The 18,672-nt window shown below is 39.8% G+C and overlaps 2 protein-coding genes across 5 annotated transcripts in view; one reads left to right on the plus strand and one right to left on the minus strand.

Moving 5' to 3' along the window:
* Positions 1-10,136: 10,136 nt before the first annotated feature.
* znf276 (zinc finger protein 276) lies at positions 10,137-18,234 on the plus strand. Of its 2 annotated transcripts, none has more exons than XM_029434035.1 (12): positions 10,137-10,270; positions 11,004-11,314; positions 11,771-12,086; positions 12,200-12,240; positions 12,342-12,761; positions 14,093-14,174; positions 14,316-14,399; positions 14,520-14,639; positions 15,079-15,154; positions 15,528-15,645; positions 16,518-16,617; positions 16,793-18,234. In XM_029434035.1, exons 2-12 carry the CDS (start codon positions 11,068-11,070, stop codon positions 17,067-17,069), a joined length of 1,881 nt encoding a protein of 626 aa, XP_029289895.1. In that variant the 5' UTR covers positions 10,137-10,270; positions 11,004-11,067; the 3' UTR covers positions 17,070-18,234. The 2 variants fall into 2 exon arrangements, with proteins under 2 accessions (XP_029289895.1, XP_029289896.1); XM_029434036.1 differs by having other exon boundaries at positions 11,774-12,086.
* Positions 17,866-18,672, minus strand: part of fanca (FA complementation group A) — a 31,931-nt gene continuing 31,124 nt past the window's right edge. For all 3 annotated transcript variants that reach the window (XM_029434033.1, XM_029434032.1, XM_029434031.1), the window contains one exon: positions 17,866-18,576. In XM_029434033.1, the coding sequence (XP_029289893.1) occupies positions 18,484-18,576 (93 nt within the window). In that variant the 3' untranslated portion in view covers positions 17,866-18,483. The remainder of the gene's footprint in view (positions 18,577-18,672) is intronic.

Below are 18,672 nucleotides of genomic sequence, written 5' to 3' on the forward strand. Positions count from 1 at the left end.
ACACTGAAAGTGTGTCCCACAACATGCACGCAACCCTGTTACCAAAACCTTTTTAGCTTGGCAGAGGAAGTGAAAAAATTGTTAGTCACATGACACAGAGGAAATGACATCAGCAAGTCATGTGCTACTACCATGGGTAGGCCAAAGGTAAGTCCTCTCTTTTATTTTTAATATATTTCCAATCTTTTCACTCTTGATGGAGTGTGGCACTCACACAAACGCAACCCTGTTACTCACATTATGAGACTAAAACAAATTAATTTAAAATATATCTTTCTTTAGTTAAATATATGTGTGTCCATTCCTTGACAGTAGCATTACATTGTGCAGCTAGCATTAATTCCTGAGGTAAAAGCTAAAAAGTAGCATTGATTTGCAACCCTGTTACTATAATTAGAGTAACAGGGTTGACATTCAGTAACAGGGTTGCATTTCCTTCAGTTTACTCTATTATTTATAGTAAAATGTCATGTGTATGTATAATTTAGCATAATATAATGTTTTAAATGTATTACTGTATTTTCCATCTATCCATCGTCTACCGCTTATCCGGGGTCGGGTCGCGGGGGCAGTGGCTACAGTAGGGAATCCCAAACCCCTTTTCCGGGCCACATCCGCCAGCTCCGACTGGGGGATCCCGAGGTGTTACCAGGCCAATGTGGAGATATAATCTCTCCACCGAGTCCTGGGTCTTGCCCGGGGTCTCCTCCCAGCTGGATGTGCCTGGAATACCTCCCTAGGGAGGCACCCAGGTGGCATCCTTACTAGATGCCCGAACCACCTCAACTGGCTCCTTTCAACGTAAAGGAGCAGCGGCTCTACTCCGAGTCTCTCACGGATGGCTGAGCTTCTCACCCTATCTCTAAGGGAGACGCCAGCCACCCGTCTGAGAAAACCCACTTTGGCCGCTTGTACCCGCAATCTCGTTCTTTCGGTCATGACCCAGCCTTCAAGACCATAGATCCGATTCTCCGGCCGATCTCTTGCTTCATCATCCCCTCACTCGCGAACAAAATTCTGAGGTACTTGAACTTCTTCACTTGGGGTAAGGGCTCATTCCCTACCCGGAGTAGGCAATCCACTGGTTTCCTGCTGAGAGCCATGGCCTCAGATTTTGAGGTGCTGATCCTCATCCCAACCGCTTCACACTCGGCTGCAAACCGATCCAGTGACTGTTGAAGATCACAGACCCATGATGCCATAAGGACCACATCATCTGCAAAGAGCAGTGATGAGATCCTCAGGCCACCGAACTGCAAACCCTCTCCTCCACGACTACGCCCCGATAAATGTAACCTTCTTTTTTGGCCAAATATGTCCCTTACCTGTCAAATCAAATCAAATGTATTTGTATAGCCCAATATCACAAATGATAAATTTGTCTCAGTGTGCTTTACAGACTGTACAGGTTACGACACCCTCTGTCCTTAGACCCTCGCATCGCACAAGGAAAAACTCCCTAAAAGAAACCCCATAATTAAAGGGGGAAAAAATGGAAGAAACCTCAGGGAGAGCAACTGAGGAGGGATCCCTCTCCCAGGACGGACAGACGTACAATAGATGTCGTATGTACAGGATAAACAACATAGTACAAATACAACATTTGACAGAAATTATGTTGTGTTTAAAAAAAAAAGAGAAAGTTTGGATGAATCCAGGAAAATGTCAAAAAGGCTTCCCGGTGTCCAGCAGGACCAGGGCAGCAGGCGCAGCCACGATTCCTGATCCTGACTTATACTTTATCTGTGGCAACCTGCCACATGAGAGACAGACACTCCGGGGATGATGCCCAGGATGATGAGTTAGTAACATACATTTACATAAATGCATACAGATAGAGAGGGAGAAGAAGAGAGGGAGGGGAGGAGAGAGGAAGAGAAGGAAGAGACCAGGGAGGTGTCCCCCGGCAGTCTAAGCCTATAGCAGCATAACTAGGGGCTGATCCAGGGCAAACCTGAGCCAGCCCTAACTATAAGCTTTATCAAAAAGGAAAGTCTTTAGCCTACTTTTAAATGTGGAGAGTGTGTCTGCCTCCCGAACACAAACTGGAAGCTGGTTCCACTGGAGAGGAGCTTGATAGCTGAAGGCTCTGGCTCCCCTTGTACTCTTAGAGACTCTAGGAACCACAAGTAACCCTGCAGTCTGGGAGCGCAATGCTCTAGTTGGTTTATAAGGTACTATGAGATCTTTAAGATATGCTGGAGCCTGACCATTAATTGCTTTGTAAGTCAGGAGAAGGATTTTGAATTCTATTCTGTATTTTACCGAGTTTTATTTCAGGAGTTACAGATGTTTTTAAAATTCCAACAGTTGAAGTTAAGTCATTACCAATTGAGGTCAGGAGGAGATTCATTTTGTCTCTAATAATTATAATTTTATCGTTAAAGAAGCTCATGAAGTCGTCACTACTGAGAGATATAGAAGGCTCTGTAGAGCTGTGACTCTCTGTCAGCCTGGCTACAGTGCTGAACAGAAACCTGGGGTTGTTCTTATTTTCTTCTATTAAGGAAGAGTAATAAGCTGCTCTGGCATTACGGAGAGCCTTCTTATACGTTTTAAGATGATCTAACCAGACTAAACGAGATTCTTCCAATTTAGTGGAACGCCATTTACTTTCAAGATTTCTCGACTTTTGTTTTAGTTTGTGGATTTGTAAATTAAGCCATGGAGCTTTCTTTTTCTGTTTTATGACCTTCTTCTTTAGAGGAGCGACAGAGTCGAGTGTTATTCGCAGTGAGGCTGCAGCGCTATCAACAAGATAATTAATTTGTGAGGGACTAAAGTTAGCATTGGAGTCCTTCCATTATATTGATATTGAGTCCTGGTATTGAATTAAGTGCTGATGGAATCACTTCCTTAAATTTAGTCACAGCACTTTCAGATAAACATCGAGCGTAGGATATTTTGCCTACTGGCTTGTAGTCCAGTAACAGGACTTCAAAAGTTATTAAAAAATGGTCTGATAAAAGAAGATTATGTGGACACACTAATAAACTTTCAATTTCAACACCATATCCCAGAACAAGGTCCAGAGTGTGGTTTAAACAGTGAGTTGGTTCATGTACATTTTGACTGAACCCAATTGAATCTAATATTGAGATAAATGCATTATTAAGGCTGTCACTATCAACATCCACATGAATATTGAAGTCACCTACAATAATTACTTTATCTGTTTTAAGGACTAAACTTGATAAAAATTCAGATAGAAATTCAGAATACGGACCAGGAGGGCGGTACACAGTAACAAATAAAACTGGCTTTATTGTTGTCCATGTTGGGTTTGAGAGCGTAAGAACAAGGCTTTCAAAAGAGTTATAGTTTAGTTTAGGCTTAGGATTGATCAAAAGAGGTTTGAGTCAAATATGGCCGCAACTCCACCTCCTCGGCCAGTACCTCGAGGAATGTGAGTATTAATATGACCAGGTGGAGTGGATTCATTTAGACTGACATATTCTTCATGTCTCAGCCAGGTTTCAGTGAGACAAAATAAATCAATCTTATTATCTGATATTAAATCATTTACCAATCCAGCTTTCGTTGATAAAGATCTGATGTTTAAGAGCCCACATTTAATTTTTCGATTTAGTTGCACTTTTGCAGTGGTGGTGTTTATTTTAATTAGGTTTTCATGTATAACTCCTCTTCTGTTAACCATAGACTTCATTAGTTTCAGTGGTCGTGGGGCAGACACAGTCACTATGGGGATTTGAGTGGGTGATTGCCCGGAAAGAAGCACAGAGAAGTGTGTAAGACTGCAACTCTTTGTCCTGGTCTCAACTCTGGGTTGTCATGGATTAGGTCCACTAATAGACTTTGTAATATTATTGGATATGAGATCTGCTCCAGCCAAAGTAGGATGGATGCCATCACTCCTAATCAGACCAGGTCTTCCCGAGAAAGTCCGCCAATTGTCTACGAAGCCCACATCATTATCTGGACACCACCGTGAGAGCCAGCGACGGAATGATGACATGCGGCTAAACATGTCATCATTCAAAAGATTTGGCAGAGGACCAGAGAAAACTACGGAGTCCGACATTGTTTTGGCAAATGTACACACCGACTCCACATTAACTTTAGTACACTCTGATTGACGCAATCGCGTGTCATTACCGCCGACGTGAATAACAATCTTACTGTATTTACGTTTAGCCTTAGCCAGCAGTTTCAAATGTGCTTCTATGTCGCCCGCTCTGGCCCCAGGAATGCACGTGACTGTCGTCGCTGGTGCCTCAAAATGAACGTATCTCAAAATTGAGCTACCGATAACCAGAGGTGGCTTCTCAGCTGGTGTGTCACTGAGTGGGGAGAATCTGTTAGAAACAGCAAGCGGTTGGTGGTGAACCGTGGCTTCTGATAACACTTCTTTCGGACAGTCACCCAGTCTCCCGGCTGCTCGGGTCCCGCCGGGGGTCAGGTAACAGGAGATACCACTGGTCGGCCCGCACCGACTATAGGGGGCTTGCTAACAGCTACACTTGCTAACCGCTGACTAGCCATGGTGCGGAGCCGCTCATCAAATCAAATCAAATCAAATTTATTTGTATAGCCCAATATCACAAATTATACATTTGTCTCAGTGTGCTTTACAGACTGTACAGGTTACAACATCCTCTGTCCTTAGACCCTCGCATCGCACAAGGAAAAACTTCCTAAAAGAAACCCCAAAATTAAAGGGGAAAAAATGGAAGAAACCTCAGGGAGAGCAACTGAGGAGGGATCCCTCTCCCAGGACGGACAGACGTGCAATAGATGTCGTGTGTACAGGATAAACAACATAGTACAAATACAACATTTGACAGAAATTATGTTGTGTTGGAAAAAAAAAAAAAGAAATAGAAAGTTTGGATGAATCCAGGAAAATGTCAATAAGGCTTCCCGGTGTCCAGCAGGACCAGGTCAGCAGGCGCTGTCACGATTCATGATCCTGACGTAAACTTTATCAGTGGCAACCTGCCACATGAGAGACAGACACTCCGGGGATGATACCCCGGATGGTGAGTTAGTAACATACATTTACATAAATGCATACAGATAGAGAGGGAGAAGAAGAGAGGGAGAAGAAGAGAGAGGGAGAGAAGGAAGAGAGCAGGGAGGTGTCCCCCGGCAGTCTAAGCCTATAGCAGCATAACTAGGGGCTGATCCAGGGCAAACCTGAGCCAGCCCTAACTATAAGCTTTATCAAAAAGGAAAGTCTTTAGCCTACTCTTAAATGTGGAGAGTGTGTCTGCCTCCCGAACACAAACTGGAAGCTGGTTCCACTGGAGAGGAGCTTGATAGCTGAAGGCTCTGGCTCCCATTGTACTCTTAGAGACTCTAGGAACCACAAGTAACCCTGCAGTCTGGGAGCGTAATGCTCTAGTTGGTTTATAAGGTACTATGAGATCTTTAAGATATGCTGGAGCCTGACCTTTAATTGATTTGTAAGTCAGGAGAAGGATTTTGAATTCTATTCTGTATTTTACCGGGAGCCAGTGCAGAGCAGCTAATACAGGAGTAATATGATCCCATTTCCTTGTTCTAGTCAATACACGTGCCGCTGCATTTTGGATCAACTGAAGAGTCTTAACCGACTTTTTTTCATCTATCCCTCTAAAACTCGCCTCCAACCCTGCGTATAAACTACATTTAATACACGTACCATTATCACTAAAGGAGGCCGAGCAATAGCTAAACATGAAACACACCGAGCAGGAGAGAGCAGAAGAGGGAGATGCCATCGCTAGCTGCCGAGCTGCAGCAGCTAACGTTAGCAGAGCCGAACGGAGCGTAAAGAATTGAGGATTTAGCGAGAGTCGCTAAGAGAAGGAGGATAAGGAGAGAGTTGTAAGTGCTTAGGAAGTACAAGTATAGGTTTAGATAGATGACAGGTAATTAGCCGATGTGATCACATGCTTTAATGTTCAAAAACACATCATTTTTCTCATACTGTTCTCATATACCTCTATTTACAATCTGAAACCCCCTGCCTGTCTCTTTAAGCCCACCTTCTGAAAAAACAGCCCAGTCTGCTCTGATTGGCTTGCAAGAAAAATATGGTGCCTTTGCAAAGGTAGTTTCTCGGATGGGGGCCGTATATTGTAATGAGCCTGCTTGTGACATAAGAAGGGGAGCCAAATCAGAATGGCTCGTTGGATCCCATGTTTTCTGACCTATGCAGCCAACAAAAAACACACTGGGTTGTCTTATTTCACAGTTTGTGGGATGGTAGGACTCCGGATACCCAAATGTATGTACACAAGCACTGAAAAAATGTGTTTTTCATCATTTGTACCTTTTTTCAATTATTATTTTGCCTTTAATGGGATTACAACTAATAGACAGGAAAGGGGGAGAGAGTGGGGGCAACTTGCAGCAAAGGGACACAGGTCGGATTCAAACCCAGGCCAATGCAGTAAGGCCTTATTAGCCTACATGGGGCACCCCTTCTCCTAGGTGAGCTCCCGAGCACACTATAATATATAATATACTTTCTCTTTTTTTTTTTCAACACAACATAATTTCTGTCAAATGTTGTATTTGTACTATGTTGTTTATCTTGTACACACGACATCTATTGCACGTCTGTCCTGGGAGAGGGATCCCTCCTCAGTTGCTCTCCCTGAGGTTTCTTCCATTTTTCCCCCTTTAATTATGGGGTTTCTTTTAGGAAGTTTTTCCTTGTGCGATGCGAGGGTCTAAGGACAGAGGGTGTCGTAACCTGTACAGTCTGTAAAGCACACTGAGACAAATGTATAATTTGTGATATTGGGCTATACAAATACATTTGATTTGATTTGATTTGATAATATGTCCCCTTTAAATATCAATATCAGTATCGACCTCAAACATCCAATATTGGTGGGGCTATAACTTTCACACATGATGGTGTGTGACTGATGTTATTTAAACCAGACAGACAGACAGTTGTCCTTTCCTCTCACCGAGCTCAGTCGTCTCGCGTCCGACTCTTGTGGTCCGGTTTTGTTTACAAGTTTAAGAGTAAAATAGGCTTGGTTGTTTGAAGTGAGCTTTCCAATAGATAGCCAACTAAGGGAAACAGAGCTTTCAAACAAAGAACAGAGTTAACGTTAACATTTCTTTAGAGGGAGGCATTTCACATAAACTGTTATTCCATTCATTTATTGTCCCGTCCCCATTTCCCCTCTCAATACCATTATTTCACCTATCAGATAATTTCCCCCATCAGATAATTTCCCCCAATCTGCCCTAGTGTACTCAAAGTAGGTTTGTCTTTTCTGCTCTTCAGTAAATACAGTTTTCCCAAATTTTAACAGTATTGAAAAGTGATCGCTGCCTATTGTGTACACTTCCATATGGTCCTATTTGCCAATCCTTGCCAGTTCACTTGATGCTATCGCTAAGTCTCTTCATGAAACACTGCCTGTTCTGACATCAAATCTGGTTGGCCTGCCGTCATTCAAACATATTAAGCTACGTCAGTCCAAAAATTCCTCTAAAGTGCTCCTATTATTATCTTTTAATCTACTGCTCCAAAGAGGGTTGTGTGCATTGAAGTCATCCACCCAAATGCCTGGGGTCCCTATTTGCTCCATTACCCTCTCCAGCTCACAGATATTAATTTGCAAACAGTGATTGTAAAAGTTTACTATGTTTGCCAATCCGTACTTTCCCCATACCCTTACAACTATATATTCTAGTGTAGACTTAAATTCCAGCCTCTTGTACAGTAAATCTCATCTTTTTTATAACTTATTAAAATCTCTTCATAATGGCACTTTCTGTTGTCTCAGAACCTATATATATCACCCCCTTTTATCAATTACCACATTGTACAACTTGTAGGACCTAATGATTTAAATAAGGGCTATTCAAGTGTTTGTACTGGGAAGTTGATTTACCTCCAAAAAAATTATCTGCTGATTTACAGACGTCTCTTTCCCAATGTAAGTCAATAGGAAAAAATCTTTTTGACCCCATGGCATCATGTGACTGACACAGAAGTTGAAATTCCACGGTTTGCCTAATACAGCCATGGGTTTGGCCAATACAAACATTTGTTTTAAAGCCTGGCCTCTTCCTGGGGGCTTGGCTCCTCCCAGTGACAGCTATCAAACCAGGATGACAGCCCCATCCAGACCCAGCCGTGTTAGCTAGCTAGCATGTAGTCGATCTATGCCAGGGGTGTCAAACATATGGCCCGGGGGCCAAAACCGGCCTGCCAGAGGGTCCAGTCCGGCCCACGGGATGACTTTACAAAGTATAAAAATATAAATAGTTGTTTTGATCATAAAGTAAATGTTTTGTGCCTTTGTAGATACACTGTGACCTGCAAGTTGTAATGCACATAATGATAAACTGAGGCACAATATTGTTGAAATTGCACCTTTTTTTCTTAAGAAATTCCAGGTTCATAATGTTTTGTAAAAAGATAGTTAATTAAATTTGAACACTTTCAGAATGTACTTGTACTTTCTTGCACTAAAACGAAGGGAAACATTTGGAGTTGTCGTTATTTACAGGTTATTATGCTGTGATTTTACTGGTCCGGCCCACTTGAGATACCATTGTGCTGCATGTGGCCCCTGAACTAAAATTAGTTTGACACCCCTGATCTATGCCATGATCTATGCTCTCTGAAGTTCACCAACTAATAGGTGAAAAGTTGACCCCATGACATACTACTGATGGCCCCTCATTTGCATAATGAGAAGAAATTAATAAAGAAATGTATAAAGAAAAGAATATAGAAATAAATGAGTTTGGGGAAATAAAAAGTGCGACAAATGCAAAGGTAAAATAATGCTGAAATAAATACATTCATTTAATATTGAATAAATACATTTGAAAAAATATATGTACAAAAGATATATAAATTCATAAAAAGGACAATTAAATAAAGATATCAATTTGTCACATTTTCTAAAGTAATTATTGCCTACATTTATGTTTAATATTATTTTTATTACATTTATTGGCATATTTATTTATTTATCGAGTCATTTATTTTCAAGAATTCATTATTAGCTTTTACTGTGGGTAATATTGCCACGAAGATAACATTTTTTTATAACTTTATTTTTTGAAGATGTGGGGCACTGACGTGACATAGCCTACTGTATAACCAATAAACAAAAGAAAAGGATAAAAGGACAGGCAATTGCATCAAACAAATACACATGTATATGTATATATATATATATATATATATATATATATATATATATATGTATATATATATGTATGTGTATATGTATATGTATATATATATGTATATATATGTGTATATATATGTGTATATATATATGTATATGTATATATATGTGTATATATATATATATATATATATATATATATATATATATATATATATATATATATATATATATATATATATATATATATATAATGTGTATATATATATGTATATATGTATGTATGTATATATATATATATGTATGTATTATATATATATATATATATATTATATATATATATATATATATATATATATGTATGTATGTATGTATATATATATATATTATATGTATGTATATATATATATATATATGTATGTATATATATATATATATAGTATGTATATATATATATATATATATATATGTATGTATATATATATATATATATATATATATGTATGTGTATATATATATATATATATATGTATGTGTATTATATATATATATATAATATGTATATGTATGTAGGTATGTATGTATACTATATCTATGTTATATGTATATATATATATATATATATATATATATATAATGTATGTGTATATATATGTATATCTGTGTATGTGTATACTATATATATATATATATATATATATATATATATATATAATATATATATATATACACATACACATATATACATATATGTATACATACACATACATATATATATAAACATACATATATATACACATACATATATATATATATATATATATATATATATATATACACACACAGAATGAGCCATGAGTAGTTTTCACCTGTAGTTGCGTAGTAAAATGTCGATGCACTCATTTAGGTTTACATTCAATTCGTTATTTTAGACGTTGCATTAATCACTGGTTAAATGATTTTCCATGCACGGCGGGTGGCGCTATATCATATTTTCTCCTGGATTTTGTTCCAGTAGCACTTCCGGGTTCTAATGTTTACAACTGGGAGCAGCGTTGAAACCACAGAGCTGTTTTCCTGGCTCATGAAAAACACGTTTTATGTTGAAAACAACATGTACTTGAAGTGCTAGAATTTTGCACTGTGTGACGGTAGGCTATGACACAGCACTGTATTAGTCATAGCGACATAACATTTGGACAATAGTGAGCAAACGTAGCAGGCTCATTCAGGCTGCTCGGGCTAACCAGCTAACACTAGCTTGTTTAAAGTAACATTAGTCAACAGAAATGTATCGCAATGTCAAAGTTAGAATATTCAAGACGTTTTTGTCTGTTGGTTTCACCGAAGATAAATGGAAATTAGGGGTGACTGTAAACATAACGACGTCAATGTTAAAATAATATATTTAGCTTATTTTTATAGGCTTTGCTTAATCTACAAGTCAGCAATGTTTTTGAATGTCACTCTAACTACTTTATGCGTTATACGATATATTAATGAAACTTTAATGAAGGTTTCTCATACATGATGTGTTTTTAAATAGCTTTATCACGGAGTGGGAAATATGGTCAGCAGCAAATAGTGGTGCAGCAAACAAATGCTGTTTTTATATGATTCCATTCTACTGGTAATTGCAACATAATAACGTGTAAATTTAGGAGCAATGTATGAATGCTTAAAAAGTAAAAACATATTGGTGCACAGGTTTGTTAAATAATAGCTTACTCTAAGACAAATTAAATATTTTTGGACAATATAACCAATAAAACATGAACAGTAATTTTAAGATAATAAATTATTTAAATAATTGTTTGTTATACAAAGATAGATGAGACCAAGATAAACTCATTGGAACTTGGTATACGTTGTCAATCTTTACAGAGGCACAGGCTGCAGGGCTCCATCATCAGGATCAGCTGCTGAGACTCCAAGTATAGAATAAACTATGAAGAAGAAAAGCAGACGTCCAAGGTCTTCTGAGACTTCACGACAGACCAGCGGGACAACAGTGAGCGTCATTGAGGAGAAGAGGCCACCTGGAAACAGAGGGAGACCTCGGAAGACTGTCCCTGTAACCACAGACCGTTTCTACAATGATGACACTGCAAAAGACAAGACTGCTAACTTAGACTGCAGTGTGACAGCAGCTGACAACACACAAAAACATACAGAGAGCAAGACTAGGTCTTCAGGTGAGTCTCAGTAACAGCCCTAATGTGTTGTCTTGTGTCTTGTCGAGATGGTCACACCAAACCCCATTCAATAAAAAGGCTTGTGTTTGTTAACATAAAAAAGAAATTGTCCTTGTAATGTTCTGCTGTCACCAAAATTATGTTGGTGGTTGTGGAAAAAAGGGGATTTTTGTTTAAAAACAAATAGCTGGTTATTAGATAAGATGTATGCCGATTCAAAGGTCCTAAGCCATGTTTTGTATAAATGTTTGACTCAAACAAAGCCAAGTTTAATTTGCAGACTTTTGAATGGAGTTATGGAGCTATGATGTCCTTATCGATTAGCTTAAGACAACCTACTTGAACTCAGGTTCCCCTACTTGGATAGTTTGCCTTCAGAGACTCATCAGAAAAAGCGTCTGATTTTGGGTCCCTGACTGACAGTTTAGAAAAACACTGATCTGTTATTTCTCCCAGCAGGTAGACTGTCAACAGCTATCTGTCGGCTCTGCCATGGAAAGTTCTCTCTACGCAGCCTGCGGCACGCCTTCAACAAGTGGCCTCAGGATTCCATTGATATTGTTGACGATGAGTCAGACACAGCTCAGTCCCCCCTTTTATTCCACACAGACTTCCAGCAACTGGTTGGGGTCCAGTTGGACCGTGACCCCCGGTTATCAGAGTTTATCTGTAAGAAATGCCACTCCAAGTTCTACAAGTGCCACAGCATCCTGGTCAGGTTTCTGCAGAGAGTCAACCTCCCACCAGTTGGGAAAGAGAACCTGAAAAGCTGGTGAGTTCAAGAAAGAAAATCTATGCAAGTGTGACTTTAAAAGTGTGCATTTATTGTAGGGTTCTCACTTGTTTATGCAGAAATACAAATATAAGAAACTGTTGCCATTTCAGGAAGAAGTGTCCAGAGGCATCAGTAAACCATGGCTCACAAAGTAAATATAACATTTCTTCTTTGCTTGTGCTTACAGAAATGACATAACACAAGGCAACTGATTGCGTTACTCTATTGAGAAATGCTGCTGTTTTCTTTCAGCACCACAGTCCTTTACCTCAGACCCGAAGTGCCTCCACAGCCTGGTGTCCTGGGTTCACCATCACGGTGAGGCCTGCCGCTCCTGTCCCAACCTGAAGGAGGTGCTGGAGGGCCAGTGCTGGGGCTCTGTTCAGGCCGCTTGGGGTTGTGTTGATGGTCACAGATACATCATGGATACTCAATGCACAACCACTACCAACCCAAGGTACTCTATGAACTTATGCAGTGGATTGTTAGGGAGTGGCAATGGTGATGGAGTGATGTCATGGGCGGAGGAACAGGAGGAGGAAGATGAAGAAGAGCAGCCCAGCGGGAATGCAAGGACCGCAGCGGGAAGTATAAGCACTCTGGCTCAACCCCCTGCAGTCACAGTACACTCTCAGAGCTCAGCGTTGGCTGACTGGACCTGCAACACTGAAGGTGAGACTTTTTATAGCGCCTTGAGATTGCTTTTAGCTTTGAAAGGCGCTTAACAAATACAATTTATTATTATTATTATTATTATAGTGTAAGGGAATAGTGTTTGTGATAGTCTGAGGATGTTATGAATATGATGGCTGATGGTATACAAATGAGAAGATCACCTTCCAGTTTTGAGTGAAATGTCCAGCACTTTGGTTTATGACCAAATACCTGCAAAATGAAAGACAAACTTCAGCTTGTCAACAGCAGAAAGAAAACGCATTAGGGCTGGGCATTAACTTTGAAATCAATACTGTTTTTGTTATTAAGGATCATTTCCTGATATTAATATACTCTCAGTTCCCAGTTTGTTAGCCCAGCTAAAACTAACCATTGATGTCCACTGGATGAGGCAGCATTGTGTCTTGGTTCCTGTCTGGTTCTGAAGGAACAGCATCTGCTCCTCAGCAGTCACATTTCCATTATAGCTTTGAGTTGTTTATGCCAACATGTGTCTGTGTTTTACGAGCCTACTGAAACCCATCGGCAGCTCACTTGTATGTGATAAGAGATGCGTTGTAGCATTTATTTTGTACTTTACTTGGTTTAGTTCCTATGTTACCCCACACCATCTTGGATCTGTATTTCCTGAAAAGTGTATTTTAGCAGCTGGGAAACAGCAACTTCCTCATTCTCCTTTTTTCTTCTTTCTCCTTATTTTTTTCTCAAAACTATTTTTGCTATACATGCGTTAAGGTGACGCCAATAACAAATGAAATGCATCATTAAATCTAAAATTGGATTTAATTGGAGGAGGCAGTCTGTTGAACTGTATTGTGCAGTATGTAGTGTATACCCTGACCGATATAAATGTGGTGGACAGTTTAGAATCATTCTTTAGGGATGCACCGTATGGAGTTTCTTTCAGCCGATAACCGATAATTACCTGCTGCACAATTTGGCCTTGTATTACCGGCCGATCATTATCGGCTATAATTTCATTATTGGAATAATACATAATATAAATATTCCCATTATCGAACCATATACATATTTTGCATCCCTACCATTCTTAAAACCATTTCTAAAAATGTGTATGTATACCATGGAATGAGTTGCAGGATATGAAAGGTTCATGTACACGGATGAACCAGCCAGACTGAACAGCGCCTTGGTTACTCCCTACATGTAAACACAACCAGTAAAGCAGAGATATGAACCTGTTTTTCTACTGCGGTACACATAACATGTGAGGAACCCATCGCTAAGCATCCTCTAAATTTTCATCTGGCTTGTATTGTGTCTGTGTGAATCCTTGACTCACATGGTTGTGTTTTCCCCTCCATTAGATTTTATAGGTCATGAGGAGGCATTGTCTCCTGCTGCGGCCCAGCTGCAGGACAGGGCTGCTGACAGTGATCTGTCAGACAGGTTAGTCACACTGTTTATCTTCTGTCCTCAACCAATTTGTGGGAGAAAAGTTATCTTTAGTTTGTGGGTGCTTCTCTGTCTTTAAAGTGATAGATTGTGATTGACATAACATCTACAAGAACTGTAACTGTGTGTGTCCAGGGTTATCTCAGAGGATGACTTTGAGGAGAGTAGAAAAGGAGGGTTATCAGACGATGAGTTGTTCGAGCCATACTCAGACAAGAGGTGGGTACAGATATTCTTCTGCAAAGGTTGTTTCTTCTAAAACAGCAGAGATGGACTGAAGATGACTTCAGACAGAAACCCAGGTAATGTGTTTAGTGTACCTTTCTCTCCCCCTCCCAGAGCTCGCAGGGTGACCGTCCCCAACAAGAGAAGAAGAAGCCCGAAGGCCCAGGAGGAGCCCAAAATAAGAAAGAAACCTGGACCCAAACCCGGTTGGAAGAACAAGTTCAAACCTAAAGGGTACATATGCATATTTTACTCAATTAAATGTGTAGCTTATCTAAATGATACGACACACTAGAGCCATTGTAGGTGAAAAATATTACGAGAAAACAACTTGAATATTCTCCTAGATTAAAAAAATCATAAATTTGCGAGAAGAAATGTCAATCATGTTCATAAAAACATACAACATGAACCTCGCTCTAGCCATCCTTACCATAATCGCAATGCTTTAGGAGCAAGCACAATTTGTGACTTTAATCTCAGGGAATATTCAAGTTTCTATTCTCGTACGTTTACAATTTAAATCTTGGAAATGTTGTTTCTCAGAATACTAACCCCCTCTCATGGCTCTGTAATCATTATTATTATTATTATTTACCTACATTGGCCCTAATACAGTTGGAAGTTTGTTATTCCATGTTTCAGTTAACATTCATGTGCATTTTATTTTCAGAGAGGAGCTGCCCAACATCTACAAGTGTCCGTATCAGGGCTGCACAGCCGTCTATAGAGCTCCTGATGGTTTGAAGGTCAGATTTCACAAACTGACATAATTTTACTGTTAATTATGTGATACATGTTCAGTAATTGGATCAATAATGGTGTATATTACTATTAGGAATACTTCAGTACTTAGTATTGGGTGTACAGCCTATAGCAAACTAATTTACTTCTATTTTCTCCAGTAAAAGAGTGATATCCCATATGGTTTATCAAACATATTTATATTAATATTAATAATTAAATGCATCACTTTGAACCTAACTTATCAAGAGAGCAAGAACAATAGTGTTTCAGTCATTTAGTTCTTGTTCTCCACACTACTCCAGAGTCTGTAAAGTTCCAGTGTGCTCGGCCTTCGACTGTTGAATTGACAACTTTTCTTATCTGTTGAGTTTTTAGAAGCACATCAAGGAGCATCATGAGGAGGTGAAGGAGCGACCCTGCCCTCATCCCGGCTGCAACAAGGTTTTCATGATCGACCGCTACCTGCAGCGACACGTCAAGCTCATCCACACTGGTGAGGTCAACACAAAGATCTTTGTTTTGTCAGTGGTTTACGTGTCCTGTTCTTCCCACCTGGGGCCTGTGTCATAAGTTCAGTGTAGTCTGGCTCTCTTTGGGTGACTTGGCTTCACTGAGCATAACATTGGCTATCCTTGATAACTGGTCACTCGGCTCAGTTAACTCAGGGTTTACATCTCCAGCTGAAAGCACCTGAGGCAGGCAGAGTGGGGGATTTTGTTTGTAGGAGCAGCAGCATCTGCTGGAGGGGGAAGAAGGATATGGCTTTTCATGGCATAAAAGAGAATAATAAGATGAAAAACATTTTGTTGATCTCCAGAGTGGAAATGTGGTTGTTGCAGCAGCACAAGGACAACAATAGGTACAGATACATAAGGGGGAGGTATATAAAAAATAAGAGTAGAACTAGAAAAGGTCACTCAGTAGGGTCCAGATCTCCTGCAGGTGTCTCCCGCTCCCCTCAAAACAAAGGAGGACCTGGTATTGTGTCTAACTTTAGTGGATCATAACACATCCGGTATGGAATTAATCTGCAGATGCTCTGGTTCAAAATGAGACCAAATCTTTCTATGGATGTCAGTTTTTGAGCAACGACAAAAAATAAAAATGTTTTACTTTTCCAACAATGGAAGCAGTGAGTCATCTCCATCATATTCTAGGGGAACTAACTAACCAACTTCTTTTTATCCATGACAACACAATACCTGCTATTTGCTTTTCTGTCATGGTTGAATGAGTTTGAATCCTCGATCTTTGTCTTAAATTTATATAGATGTGCTGTGTTAAACAGACTGAACCACCAGCAACGCATTTGTTTCAGGTGTTAAAAGTACAAGACAAAATACACATTATGTTTTACGTTTCCAGAGGAGAGGAACTACATTTGTGACCAGTGCGGCCAAACCTTCAAACAGAGGAAACACCTTTCAGTTCACCAGATGAGACACTCGGGGGCAAAGCCACTGCAGTAAGTGCTGATGATGTGATCTGACACTTTAAAACTTCTGTAGCTCATGAACAATTATTTATGGTAGTTGATATAAAATTAAGTATAATTCTGACCCTGCACTGCATTTTTTTCAGAAATAGATTTTGGGGCAAAGGACAGTTATTGTTGCAAATATTGTTTTGGTTTTTTTCAGATGCGAGGTGTGTGGCTTCCAGTGTCGCCAGCGAGCGTCACTGAAATATCACATGACCAAACACAAGGCGGAGGCTGACCTGGACTTTGCGTGCCTGATGTGCGGGAAGCGTTTCGAAAAGGCCCACAACCTGAACGTCCATATGTCCATGGTCCACCCGCTGATTCAGGCCAAGGTTCAGAGAGGCAGCAGTGAACAGCAACAGCCGCCGCCGTACTCTGACCTGCACGCCATCACGCTGACCGGGGAGGTGGTTCAGCAAGACCAGGACAGATGACGACAGGGAGTCCAGACGTGGTGCACGGGTTCTGACAACCTGTACTGTAGTGTCCAGTTTGTTCTCATTCAGGTCATGGACTGAGATGGGACAGGCTGTATATCTCAGTTCTCTACCAAGATACAAATTATAGCTTAGGTTTAATGTCAGAAGAAAACCAAACTGTTGTCTTGAACATAAAGTTTCATTTTAGTAGATATTGATCTGCTGATAATTACTATTTTATGGACAGCTCTTTCAATTATCACTTTTTATTCCAAACTTAATCTTTCTTGTCAGGACATCTTCTGACCAATCAGACCACATGTTTAGCTTTTCAACTTGCTTTCGGGGAAGCAGCAAGCTTTCTTTCACTTGTTACATTGACAGATGTTCTGAAGTGAAGGCATTTAGAATCTTAGGATCCAAGCTTCTGGGTCAACAGGTGGCACAAAGTCACTGGTATACTAGCAGTGGACAAACTGTTTACAGTGCAGCCAAATGATGTCAATTTGGTCAGTAACTCCTTCACATTAAAAGCCCCCTCTGTTTTGACTGTTGAATGTTTTAATGTGAAGCAGCAGTGAATATGTTGGGCTAGCTTTAGCAGTAACTAATCAATGACATCAAATTACAAACAGAACGCTGGATTACATGCTTTATTGTTTCCTGTCCTGCCCACATTCATAGATGGGCAATTTGAATCCAGCGTTGGAATGGTGGACTCAGCCACTAATATAAAAGGATAATTATAGAATGAAAAAATAGCAATCATAAATAGTATCAAAAGGGGTTGGATTATAATTTGAAAATACAACAACCACTCCTGGTGCCTGTTACAGAGCTGATGTAAAGACGATTTCACACTGCCTGTGGGCTATATGGATCTAAACAGACAGTGTTTTTAATATCTGAAGTACACAGTAAAAGCCACATGTAACCTGCGTAACCTCCATAAATGCAGTTGTGAACGTCCTATAATGCAATATTCTTGTTACCTGAATATATTGTGAAGTGTAACCTGCTCACAGTGCAAATAGTTGTGCAGAATGATTTCCAAGACAATATGTTTAGTTTTATTATGTCACTGTTTTTAATTAAGTTATTACAATGCTTATCTGTATTGTAAACAGTAAAAGGGCTTCAGATGTCCATGTGTATAATAAAGTCCTGTGTGCATTATGTATAAAAATGTTGAAGTTTTTCCTTTCTTTTACAAAGCTGAGTATTTTGACTTCACTGGTCAAATCTTCCTGTTGGATAAATACAACAAGAGGGACACGTTTTTGTGTCAATATAAAGTTGGATTACATGAGATCAAACAAACGCCTTCTGAATACTCAGTTACATTACTGCCAAAGAGACGCCTCAGAAGCTCGATGGAGGGGCAGAAGATTTAGTAGTTCCTCTGCCTGAACGTCAGTCTGCAGCTTTTTCAGAGGAAGTCCATCTCCGGGCTGTGAGGGTCCAGGTGCACAGAAAGAGCTGCTGCCACCTCTGGGTCCAAGTCTGCACACTGGGACTCCAGCTACACCAGGAAACCCAGCAGCAGAGACACCAGACAGGAAGGAGTGATGAAGACGAGACAGAAGAGCGTGAGAGAGATGAGTGAATGTTGTAAATA

The sequence above is a fragment of the Cottoperca gobio genome, chromosome 6, assembly GCF_900634415.1.
Source record: "Cottoperca gobio chromosome 6, fCotGob3.1, whole genome shotgun sequence".
NCBI classification, from domain to species: Eukaryota; Metazoa; Chordata; class Actinopteri; order Perciformes; family Bovichtidae; genus Cottoperca; species Cottoperca gobio.